General features: G+C 50.4%; 1 protein-coding gene and 1 long non-coding RNA gene across 2 annotated transcripts in view; one reads left to right on the forward strand and one right to left on the reverse strand.

The window, feature by feature from the left end:
• LOC127474194 (uncharacterized) overlaps nucleotides 1-12,766 on the reverse strand; it is a 102,652-nt gene that overhangs the window by 3,923 nt on the left and 85,963 nt on the right. The window lies entirely within an intron of this gene.
• LOC127474153 (keratin, type I cytoskeletal 13-like) lies at nucleotides 3,053-7,725 on the forward strand. The gene is made up of 8 exons (XM_051794648.1): nucleotides 3,053-3,541; nucleotides 4,419-4,501; nucleotides 5,009-5,165; nucleotides 5,403-5,564; nucleotides 6,019-6,144; nucleotides 6,324-6,550; nucleotides 6,999-7,168; nucleotides 7,657-7,725. Exons 1-8 carry the CDS (start codon nucleotides 3,053-3,055, stop codon nucleotides 7,680-7,682), a joined length of 1,440 nt encoding a protein of 479 aa, XP_051650608.1. The 3' UTR covers nucleotides 7,683-7,725.

Below are 12,766 nucleotides of genomic sequence, written 5' to 3' on the forward strand. Positions count from 1 at the left end.
CTTTTAAACCAAGACTATAAATCAAGTAATCTTTAAATATAATACATATTGTGCCTATAATGGCAAATTTCTGTTGGACTCCTCTGGAGCTCAGCTGTTCTGAGCTCTGACTGAGAAGTCAAAAAGCAAACCTTTCCCTTTTCCATTCCCATTGTCTCCTCCTGCCTCATTCAGTGCAAAGCCAGACAGTGAGATAACCCACTGTTGCCCTTTCCGGCCTCAATCCTTCCCAAATGAGAGTCCTCACACTCTCATTTCTAAAAATATAAAGGCACTGCACTGAGGCCCTTCCAGTTTCTATTCTTCTGGAAACTCTCAGCCATGTAAGATATATAAAAACTTGCCACACTCTCCTGGCAGCCCCATGTGATTCCCACCAGCTCTGGGCTGTTCCTCCTCTTATGAACTGCTGCTGACATCCAGCTGCTCCTCCAGATTCCCTGGGCTCCTACACAGACCTCCCACCCTTCCCACCGCAGCCGCGGGTCCGAAGCGTGCGCTTTCACAAAGGAGCTGCCCTAAATTCCTGAGAGGTGAAAGAGACCTAATGACATGGTCAGAAGGACTCTAATGACCCAGACATGATGAATATGCCTCTGGAAAGCCCCCTGGGGGGGGAGTACAGCCTCAGCTCCTGGGATGCTGTGATGTTGTTTGTGAACCTATGAGCTGGGATGCACCTGGAAGGCAGCTCAGGAGAGGCAGCTTATGATTAACAGTCCCTCAGCAGAAAACACCCTGGAAACACCCCATTTATTAAAGAGCTGCAAATTATGGAGCTGCAAACATTGGAAACTACATTTCCATAAGATTTCCGTACTTCTTTGTGCTAATGAGACAGACCCAGGAAGCTTAGGAGTTCAAGTAACTGAATGAAAATAGGAGGAAAAGCTTAATTTAAGCTTTTAATGTTTCACAACAATCACTTAATTTTATCTTATTTTAACTGGTGCCCTCATTTCCTGAAGACAAACAGGAAAAATAGCGAGGCAGAGGGAAGTGTGTGTGGTTTGAGGCTCCTGGGCACAGTTTAGGTGGGTCTGAGGTGTCCAGAGGGATCAGGAGCCGTCCCTGCAGCGGGCACGCAGACACCCTCCCCTCCCAGGGAGCAGTGTCAGCCCGTGTTCCTGCCTCTGCTGCTCTGATGTGCTGCAGTGATAATGTGGAGCCGGGAAGGAATGTGTGCTCACTCAGGAGAGATGCTGCAGACAGCTGTTGGGAAACTCCTGAGGAATCATCCGCAGCCCGGGCGAAGCTTCCAGCGCCGCAGCTCTCGGCAGTTTCGGTCCGTTCCTGCCACCACGCCCTGGCTCCCAATTATGTTCTCTGGTCCTAGGGATGAAATCCAGCTGTTTCTCCCTGTACATAGTAACTTTGTTAGAGGTTTTGCCTATTCTGAGCTTTGTTTCTGTGTGTTTGGGGCTGGAGGGAGGCCCAGCGTGGCAGGCAGGGCCCAGCTGCAGCTCTGCCAGTGCCGAGAGCTTTGTCTTTGAGTAAAATCACTTTGAGAAGTCTCTCCACACCCATCTCCAGCTTGCTGGAGATATCACTGGAATGCTGCTGGCTGTTATGGTGCTGGATAAGGAACATCCAAGGAGGCAAAGATAAGGGAAGGCGTCTTTTCAGCAGAAATAAGAGCAATAAAATGATGGGAAAATCCACAAATACTGGGATAATTCAGTCCTTTGGTAAATGGGATCATTTACCTTCCATAACAAAACCTATTTCAACTGATAATGCCATTTCAGCAAGAGTTTGAAGTCACTCTTCCCTGGTGAAGCAGGTCTGCAGGATTTCTTACAGGGAATGGTTGGTTTCAGAAAGCTCAGGAACGCCTGACCCTTGCTCCATGGACACTGGAACAGGGGCTCCCAGGGGGAGGTCCAGTGGTCTGGAGTCTCAGCAAAGCATCTCATGAAAATGAGCTCAGCCTCACTTTTGATGTCAGAAGTGTGAAAGGATCCCTAGTTTTTATTTTCCCTGCCTAATTAAGATTTGGAAATTTTACTGACAGAGAAATTCTAGTTTGTACCAAACCCACCTTTCCCAAGCCCATGTGGAGCTGCACTGGGCAGCGACTGCTCTGCAGCTCCATCAGCAGCTCTGTCTTTATACGTGCCAGGACAGCAATCCCGAAGCTCTGATTAGAGCACAGCACATATTGACAGAGAAATTGGCCATAGGATGTTTCCACTCCCATCCACTGTTTCAAAACCGCCCTTTCCCAGCAACAATTACAATCCATAATGAGGAAAAGTGTAGAAATTATCTTCCACTGAACAACAGGAAATATTTAAAGCACTTTTACCTTCCTTTACACTCTCCACATAATGAAACAAATCCCTTGTGAATTACTGGAGAGCCACAATCATACAGGAAGAACCTTTCATCCGTGTCTATTAAGAGATCCCTCCTTGGTCTCACTTGTCTCGTAGCAGAGTGTTCCAGATTTGTCATTTTGCCAGTGGAGAGATTTAAAGGTTAATCTCTGTGTCTCTGATCTTTCTACAGAGTTCTTACATCATTCCTCATACATCATCCGAGAAGCAAACTTAGTATTTCTTCTTTCTTTTTCATCTTGCATATTCCAACCTCAGCACCTTGCATGAAAACTGCTTGTTCAACTCAAAATAAAATGAAAATAAATTAATGAGAGATAAAGAGCTCTTTGATGCAATAACCTTTAATGATTTCTTCCTGGTATGTAATTTAGGACAGTGTTTTTCCTGGCTTAATGCTGTAAGTTTGCATCATAAACAAAAAGCTGATGATTCATAAAACATTATTGCTAATGTATTTTTGAAATTAGCAAGAGACATGTAAAGCATCTTCCTCGTCTACCAGGCTTCTTGAAAGGAAACTTCCCTTTGAGAAATTATTCTTGGCACCAATGGCTGGAGTAGCCAGCCTTATGGGAAGAAGGAGCAGTGGTGACACCCACTGTGGAAGGTATAAATAGGGATGGGCGGCCACGGCCAGCTCGCAGTCTGATTTCATATCAAGCTGTGCATCTTGCTTTGGGCTTCTGCTTGCCTTGCCAACCGCTGTCGCCATGAGTTGCAACATTAAGGAGACTATTACTGTGTCTAGCAAAGGCAGGAGCAGTGGTGGCAGCTGTATCATTGGTGGTGGTGGTGGAGCACGGATTTCTTCCTATGGGATAGGCAGTGCCAGAGGTTTCTCTGGAAGGAGCTACTGCGGTGGAGTGAATTATGGAGGGGGACTGAGTGTTGGTAGCTTGGCTGGTGGGAGCTATGGAGGTGGCAACTGCTATGGCAATGGCCTGGGGTTTGGCCTCGGAGGAGGGGTGGTTGTTGGGGGTCTCGGTGGCGACTGTTTGCTGTCATCCTGCGATGAGAAGGTCACCATGCAAAACCTCAATGACCGCCTGGCCTCCTACCTGGACAAGGTGAAGTGCTTGGAGAAGGAGAACGCCGAGCTGGAGTGCAGGATCAGAGAGTGGTACGCGACACAGGGCCTGTCCTGCGAGCCCCGGGACTACAGCTGCTACTACAAAGAGATCGAGGACCTCCAGAACCAGGTAATGCCCCTCTGGGTTGTTCCTGCCATTGACAGCTCGTTGCTGAATTTCTGTTTAGAACCTGCTGCACTTGTCGGGGGAACTTTGGTGCTGCTGAATGTGTTCACAAACTAATTTTGGCAAGTTCCCCTATGACACTGCTGAGTGTGGGGGCACATCAAGGATGGGTGCTGCAAGGTGGTAGGGGTGGGAGAACGCTCTGGAAAAGGGAAAGGATGCTTTGGTACGTTGTGTTTGGAGTGTACAACTGTAAATAGGGTATTACCAGTGTGCTCTGAGGAGATGTAGTGGTGTCAGCTCTGTAGGGAAAGCAAAGCAAAGAGAACTATGGAACAAGGGCAAAACATACACATTGAATGCTTTATGAAGTGAAACATTATAAATTCTAGGTGAGAAAAGCTGTGTGTTGAAACTGATTGTCACAGGGGCACAAAGAGCCTCACACTAATAAATCCACAATAAAAGCTGATCCTAAGGCTTAAAGACATCTTCCAACCATCTTCCCTGAAGTCCTTTAAGTCTGAAGCCCAGAACACTCCAGCTTCAATATCAGCTGAGATTTAGTGACTTAAAGAAGGTTCTTCAGGTTCACTTTGTGAAGCCTCTTTGGAACTTGCCTTCAGATCTTGAAACTGAGACACCCCATCTCACAGCTCTTTAACTCTCAGCCTCTACATAATTGATCTCTTTACTGACTGTGAGTAAAGGAGGCAAAGCCCCCTCCTTCAACTTCTCTGCTCAAGGGACTAGGTTACTTAAGTGAGAAGGTAACAGAAAAAGGGAATTGTGAAGGGTTACTGCCTAATTGCAATGCAGAAAGACCTACAGAGTAGAACAGGAGAGAAGGAGGCATCTCTCATGCTCTGCTCTTTTCCAGATTGTCTGTGCAACCATTGATAACAACAAGATCATCCTGGACATCGATAACAGCAGGATGGCTGCTGATGATTTCCGTGTGAAGTGAGTGCCCCCTCTGAACCCGCTGCCTCCCCCCTGCTCCTTCCCACCTTGCTGGGGAGGCTCAGAGCACTAATTACAGAGGCTCCAGACACCACTGTGGTAGGGCAGGATGATGAAAGGCATTTTGCTCCTGGTCACCAGCCCTCCCTTAATTAGTGTTCTTGGGTAAAACATTTAGCAACAGCGTTTGTGGTGAGGCTGGGGACGGGCACTGCAGGGAGTGGTCCATTTCCACCCCAGACCAGAACAGATGGGATCAGCAAAGCAGAAATGCAGCTGAGTAAGTGATACCAAATACACAGTGAGCAGGAGCAGGGAAGAACCAGGAGGAGGAAGGAAAGCTTTCACATAACAGACATGAAGTGGTGCAGAAATCCGAGGCACGGTGCATTCAACATGGACAGCAAATGCAGACCAGAGCAGAGAGCTGGGAAAGGAGATCTGGGCACAAAGAGAGCCCGTGTGGGATGTTCCCATCCTGAATCTGTGCTTTCCTGCCCAACCCAGGTACGAGACGGAGCTGGCCCTGCGCCAGAGCGTGGAGGCCGATATCAACGGGCTGCGCCAGGTCCTGGACCAGCTGACGCTCTGCAGGTCCGACCTGGAGGCACAGCTGGAGTCGCTGCGGGAGGAGCTCTGCTGCCTGAAGAAGAACCACGAGGAGGTAGGTCCTGCCCTTCTCCTCTGAAAACCCTTCACTCCTGAGGGATCCATCCTCCCTCGCCCCAGGATGCTGCTCTGGAGGGCAAGTGGCTGATGGAGACCATGGTGTGACCCCAGAGCTGTGAGGGTCCAGCAGAGAGGGGCTTTGCCAGGCTCTGCTCCTCCCTGCAGGGCAACTTGGCTGCCTCAGTTCTTTCCTCCTTTTTAAAAACTGACCTGATCTGGATGGTGTTTCCAGGAAATGTGCTGTCTGAGGAAGCAATCGACTGGAGATGTGAGCGTGGAGGTCAATGCCTGCCCTGGACCAGACCTCAGGCAGATCTTGGAGGATTTGAGATGCCAGTATGAAACACTGATAGCGCGGAACCGCAAGGAAGTCGAGGATTGGTACGAGTGCAAGGTGAGCAACACACACCTGAACCAGACTGACACTCACCCCCCAGGCCTCAGGAGCCTCTCAGAGACCAGACATGGAGACAATAAGCAGTTCTTGCTTCTCAGTAAAGCCCAAGAGCAGCACTCATTATACCCTGTGTTCCATAGGAGCCACAGGCCTGTCTGACCAGTTTGTTATGTCCCATCTGGAACAGCAGCATTTGCCACAAGGCCTTGTGGTGTGTTGCTGGAACACAGATATTCCACATTTGGATTAAAGAGACTTACTAGCCATGGGGCTAATGGGATTTGTAAAATGAACAAGCACAGGAGCCAGCAGGGAACGCCCTGTGCACAGAGAACCTGCCCTGCTCCCTTTTACTTCTGCTGAACACTCCCTGTGTTCTGCTCCTGTAAAACCAAGCCCGATGTACCCAGATATCTCCTGAAAGCTCTTTACCCTGGATTGGTGATTTCAGATTGAGGAGGTGAATCGGGAGGTGATTACAAGTGGTCAGGAGGTGGAGACGTGCAACAACCAGGTGACCGAACTGAGACGCCAATTGCAAGCCCTGGAAATCGATCTCCAAGCTCAGCTCAGCCAGGTGGGTGACGAGCTGGCTCAGCTCGGACGTGGTCACTGCTGGGTTTCTTGGTGTGAACAGCCAGACCCACCAACCAGCACAATGGTGCTGAATGGCTCCTTCATTTCTAGACTGGAAATCATAAACTCCAGGCTGACGCTTAAAATGAATGTTGTTTCTTTGCTTGTCCTGTTTATCAGAGAAATAATTTGGAATCCTCTCTGGCTGAGACTGAGTGCCAGTACAACACCCTCCTCGGTGAGCTACAGAACCAGATCACGTGTGTGGAGCAGCAGTTGGCTGAAATAAGGGCGGAAATAGAGTGTCAGAACCAAGAGTACAAGACCTTACTGGACGTCAAGTGCCGCCTGGAGCAGGAGATCCAGACCTACCGGTGCTTGTTGGAAGGAGGACAGCAGGACCTCATGTATGTACATCTCTAAATCCACTAGAGAATACATGAAAATATCACAGATCTGTATTACAGATTGGGAATCCAGCCGGATCTTTAGTCCTTCTTAATGCTTTCTTTGAGATGAAGAAGTTGTCTTATGAGCAACTTCACTGTGATGAACATTGAAATCAGAACTAAATGTCACTCCCTGGGATCTGCAAAGCAGAGATACCAAATCTGATAATTGCTGGTGACAACACTGTCTGTCCTAGCATTAGGACAGTCTCTTCTCTGGGGTGATATATGTGAGAACTGTCAAAATGGGAATTAATGGCAATTAATTGGCAACTGCATTGCAGTTCCACGCCAGGGGGGAGCACAAATGTAAAGCAACTCTGAGAGTAACAGAAAATGTGGTGTAAAATACTCTATATGTAAAAACCCTTATAAAGGACATAGTTTGAAACTTTGTGCCATGTAGCCAGTCAGCAGTGACACGTGAAGTTCTAAAATTGCCTGTCTGTCTCACTAGTCACGGAGGAGGAATCGGAACTGGCGGAGGGGTCATTAGGACAAGCCACACCTACACAACAACTACAGCTGCCCACTGCCAGCCCCAGGTCCCACCCTGCAAGACTGGAGACATACAAGGTAAGGGCCGTGTGCTCACAACGGGAAAACCGGCTTTGTTTGGTTTGCTCCTGAGCTCTGAGGGCCAGAGACAGCACAGTCCTAGGACGTGTCACTGGCATCCTCTCAGACTCACTGTGCTACAGGAGGGATCTGTCACAGTGGTGGTGCCACCGAGGAACAGGGTTAAAGAGAGCTCGGGCTGAACACAGGGCTGCAGGAAACAAATGGGGGATGAGAGGAGGCAGTACCATGGAGAGAAGTAAAGAAGATGAGTCTAAACTTACCATAAGAGTCTGGAAGGAGTGAAAAGAAGAGTAAATCTATAACTTTACAAGAAAATTCCCATTAAAGTAAATTATTTGGGGAATATCTGGGGTTTCCTGGGTTGCTGCCAACTGCTCCAGCTTAGCAGTGCATTCTAGAAATGAGGGCACCACACAGACTCAATTTCTGTTATTTGAAGGATTCTGTTTCAGTCAAATAATGCTGCTGTGTTTTCCCTCCAGTGACCTGCAGGAGAATTTGTGATTAAGGAGGAACGGACTGGAAGGTGACAGGGAAACCCAGAGACAAACCCAGAACGCTCCGTGTTCGCTGCACCCTCTGTGCAGAGAAAGTAGAAGTAACTCAGCGACGCTTGGCCACGTAGCTAAAGGGGGTGTCAGGAGCCCCCTCCTCTGTTCTGCTCTTCTGTTCTGCAATGCTGTAACCTCTAGAAATTACCTGAGTTAGTCAGGGTCACTAACGTACCTGCTGCTGAAAAACGTCTCTAATAAAACTTTGCTTGTGCCTGATGCAATCAAGAACCTGGGTCTGAAACTGAGTTCCTTTAGAGCACCAGGTGCTGAGCCATGGGCACAGTGGGCACCTAAACTGGTCAGGATCACAGGATCATCCTGCACAGAGAATGGCCCTGCTGACCTGGCAGGTCTTGTCCAGTTCCTCCCTGTTGCCACAGCCTGAGGCAGATGTTGCCTGTTCCTGTATGACATGGGAGGAGGCAGCCAAGCCAGAGGAGCTGGAGTTCAGTGAAAGGAGAACAGGGATGAGTGACAGAAATTCCCGTGCCAAAGCTCAGGGTGGTGTGTATCCATACACACGTACTGGCTCAGCAGCCATCCCTGGTGCACATCTCCAGCTGCTTTCCAGATGTGTCAAGTGTTAAACTGCGAGATGAGCTGGTGCTGGGGAGTTCAGTGGTGGCTGCAGCCACCTGGGGGGGAGAGGTGTCACCCGGGGGGGAGAGATGTCACCTGTCCCCTGGACTTGTGCAGTGTGAGCATGTCCAGGTGCTGCTGCCCCTCGGCAGAGTGAATCCCACCTCCTCTGTGCGGGACCCCTGCCCAGGGAGGGGGACCCTGCGAGGACAGTGCCCCTTCTCCCGGGTGCCTGTCAGGCCACGTGCTGAGATGACAGCACTCAAATGTTCTCAGCAATCTCCTCTCATGGGGACACTCACAGCTGTGCAGAGACATCCACAGGACGGAAAGAGCCCATGGCCTGAAAGCCCTTTTTGTAGTTTATATGACACGGCACCAAGATTTGTCACACCTAAACACGTGTCAAATATTGTGGAGTCCTTTGCTGAGAAATTCAACAGCATTTTAAACATAAAAGCAAATGCAAAACCCCGCTCCTGACTGTGCCACACACCTGGAAAAGAACATTTCTGCCCCTGCTCTGGCTGGGTTCTGCGCTGCAACAAGCCGGGAGAGGGGACGGGCAAAGGGAGGGCGGAATCTCGGCAGTGAGGAAGCGGAGAAGGAACAAGAGTGATCCCTGGCGGCCGGGAGGGACGGGCAGCTCCATCACAGCCGCTGATCCCGACTCCGGGAAGGACACCGGGAGCTCCTGCGGCAGCACCGCACCCTCCTGGGGCCGGGCAGGGTCGCCTCCTGTTCTTCCCACACTCGGATCTCTCCAGGCAGCTCTGCCGTGGCCCAAACCCTCGTACAAAACCCCGGAGCTGCTGCTCGCTCCTCCTCGAGGACTTCGTGAAAAAGATCCTCTGGAGTGAGAGGCAGATCCTCACCGAAACTCAAATCCTGGGAACCTGAGCTTTCACTTTCTGCTGCCATCGGCACTGGCCTTTCCCTCTTGTACCGCAGAGAGAAACAGCAACATGAAGCACCTGTGAAAATATTTATACTGGGTTGAGTTTCGCTGTTTGTTTTTCCCAGAGGAAAGAGAAATTTAAAATATTTATACTGGGTTTGTTTTGTTTTGTTTTTTTCCAGAGGACAGAGACATTGAGCATGTGTTTGCCTGAGAAGACAGGGCAAAACTGACCTATCCAAAAACCATCCAGTTTGGACTGAGACTGAAGCACAGGTTTTCCACGAGCACTGCATTTGATGTCAGGAAAAAACCTAAGAGCAGCTGGAGTAATTAATGATCCTGATATGCACGTGCTGCTGGTGCTGAGGAAAAAGGAAATGGAGAAAGTGCCTGGGAAGTCCTGGCACTTCCCAGCTCTCCCCGTCAGGTGTCAGCTGTTCCCAACCGGCAGATCCGAAGGAAACACGGACCTGTCAGTGTCTGTCCTGCTCCCGAGCCCCGGCCTGGCCTGGCCCTGCTCTGCCCCAGGAGTGCAAACAACGAGTCACCGCGTTACCCGAGTCTGAGACTCTCCTGAAAGTAGGGATCACATTTTCCTAAGAGGCCCAAAGACACTAAAATGGGCTAATCCTGTCTGTGGCTGAGTGGAATTAGTTGCTGGTAGCCTATCTAGCAGGGCTACGATAGTATGTGATTAAAATAATAGGTATATAAATAATAAATATAAAATTATATTAAATTATATAAATGTGTATACATTCTAAATAAAAATGTAAATATCCACAATCTACAGCAGTTTCAGCCCTGTCCAGGCCCCCTGCCCTGCAGCGGGGTGGGCAGTGTTCCCTCTGCCCCGCCGAGCCCTGCGCCCACCGTGCCGTGGGATCCCGACACATTCTGCATCTCACCACACGGGATATTTGGAGGTATTTGGAGGTGCAGGAGCTGAGAACTCCCCGGCCCTGGGCTGCGGGTGCTCTCTAGAGGGCACTCGGCTCCCACCGAGCTGCCGGAGGGCGCCCGGGGCAGAGGCGAGCGGCAAACCCGGAGCTGGGGGCTTGGCTCATCCTCCCACAGCAGAGCCGGGTGGTGTCTGCGGGACGTGCCGGGGAGATCCCGCTGCGGGAAAACACGGAACGCGCTGTGAGCCCGGACATGCCGCTCCAGCTCCTCCGGTATTTAATGGTGTCACTCGTAGTGAGGTCGGCACGACCCGATTCCGTGTGTGACAGCCCAGGGACGGGCAGTGCCCTCCCCGCCGCCTGCAGACCCCCGCTGTCCCCCGGGCCCCCCCGGTGCCGTCCCGTGCGGGGGCGTGCGGGATGAATGCCAGGCCGAAACTCACTCCCTGATTTGCTAATACCTGTTTATGTTTCCAGCGGCACCGGGATATTTTGCATCACGTCGCTGGGCGGGAGCACAGCGAAACTCGGGGTCCCCGCGGGGGCTGGAAATGCGCTGTAATGACCCTTTGCTAACGAGGGTCTTGCCAGTGGAGCTGCATCAGCTGAGACCCCAGAGTCACCTGGGCCAGGGGCTGCTCAGGCCCGAAATGAAGCCGTTCCCAACCCAGGGGTTTGTGCTCTGAAATCTCCTACGGCTCTGACTCACCTAATTTTTGTTCCTATCGCAGCCACCATCACTCCTTTGGGTGGTGGAGCTGTTGAAGGTGCCCTTTAACGTTTCATCACCACTCGGCTCTGCAACAGGGAGTGAGTAACAGATGGGGCAGAGTGGAGGCAGGAATTACACCTTCTCCTACAGGAGGGATGTTTGCTGGGTCGGACACCCCTGGCTGCCCTTCCCTGGGGTCAGCACGTCCCCCCCCCCGCCGAGTCCAGCTTTACTGACCACTGGGGGAACATGCTGTGTTTGGACCATTGGACAAACAGGGGCAGGTTCCAGGGATATTCCCTGCGACCACATACCTCAGGGTGTGGGTGGACACCAAGACTTACACCAGAAGACACCAGGAGAGGTGGGGACTTACTCTCTCACTTCAAAACATATTTTAAAACCCTTCACTTAAAAAATGCCTAAAATATGTTTTGGCATCAGGGAATCACAGAATCATTTGGGTTGGAAAAGCCCTCTGAGATCCTCGAGTCCAGCCCTTCACCCAGCACTGCCAAGGCCACCACTTGCAGATGGTGGTCCTAGAATTTCACTGAGCTCTAGAACCACACTGTGTGTTTTGGTTTGTGGCAATGAACCAAAGCCCACTGGTCTTTTGACAGGATAAACATGAGTGAGCCCTAATATGTTACAACTGATCTAAATCAGATTTTTCAGTTTTCAAACATCTAGATTTTACTGGGATAAGGAAAAAACCCTCATCATTCAAATTTTAGGGGAGAGGAGAACAGCTTCATGCTAAGTGTCAGGCAGCTGAACCTCACTGGAAGGAAGAGCAGTGTACAAATAAGTGTTCACCCTCCAACACAGTCACACTGCAGGGCCTGGCTTTCTTCTCTACTAGGGAGAAATCCTACAGGATTATCTGGTGTTAATAAAACTGCCTGATGATAATATAATGGGAGTTAGTTTATAGCATATAATTATGAGAATGAGTCATATTCCCCAGGTAGATAATTCATAGTTTTTCTCTGTGTAGCAACATAAGCAAATTGAATATTCCTGACAAGACCTGATCAGAAGCTGGAAGGATGGAAAAGGATCCCTGTGAAGCACCAAAATGGGTGGGCAACAGCACAGTCGTGCCCCCTGAGATGTGCTCAGCAACCTCGGTGGTTTGTCCCAAACACATCAGTGTGGGGAGGGTGTGGATGTGGAGCTGGAAAAGGTGGTGCCAGGGTCTGGGAGGAGCCGCGTGTGCCCACCCACAGCAGCCTCACCTTCCCACTGCCACACACCCAAAGGAAACAGGCTTTGTCCCCCCCCTCTGCTTCAGCCAGCACACAGCTGGGCTGTGAGGGACACACAGCAACTCTGCCACTGAAGTGCTGGATGAAATCTGCCTGTGCTGGGTGAGCCTTTCAGGCTTAAATAGTCCCCCCGCCTGGTTGGGCAGGACCTGGTAACAGTTTCATCACAGGAGAAGGGAGAGGCCCATTGCAAACAACTGTGGGGCCACCTGCCTCCAAGGCACCTTCCTCCTCCTCCTCCTCCTCCTCTTCCTCCTCCTCCTTCTCCTCCCCCCGTTTTGGCCCTGACCAGTTTTTGGCTCTGCTGCACTGAGCAGCCTCAGCCCAGATTCCAGAAGGTTTTGCTGTCCCATTTCACAGGTACCCCTGGGGATCCTTCCAGCTCCTGCAGAGTTTATTGCATCTCTCTGGTGTTACGATTTCCCAGCCCTCCAGCAGCATCTCTAGATTTTGCTGGAAACATTATCTAAGATCACCCAGGCAGCTCAGAGTGTTGCAAGGGCCTGGACAATCCTATGAGACATAACTGCAGACAAAATTACCGCCTCATAAACCAGCTTCCACCTTACAGCAGCTCTGAAATAAAACATTCCTTTCAGGAACCATTGGTTCAGTCACTTCTGTCTCTGATCCTGGCCAGGATTCCCAGATACACTGAATCATCAGGCTTTCT

The sequence above is a fragment of the Manacus candei genome, unplaced genomic scaffold (assembly GCF_025592945.1).
Source record: "Manacus candei isolate 608988 ecotype Guabito, Panama unplaced genomic scaffold, ASM2559294v1 h1tg000040l, whole genome shotgun sequence".
Lineage (NCBI taxonomy): Eukaryota > Metazoa > Chordata > Aves > Passeriformes > Pipridae > Manacus > Manacus candei.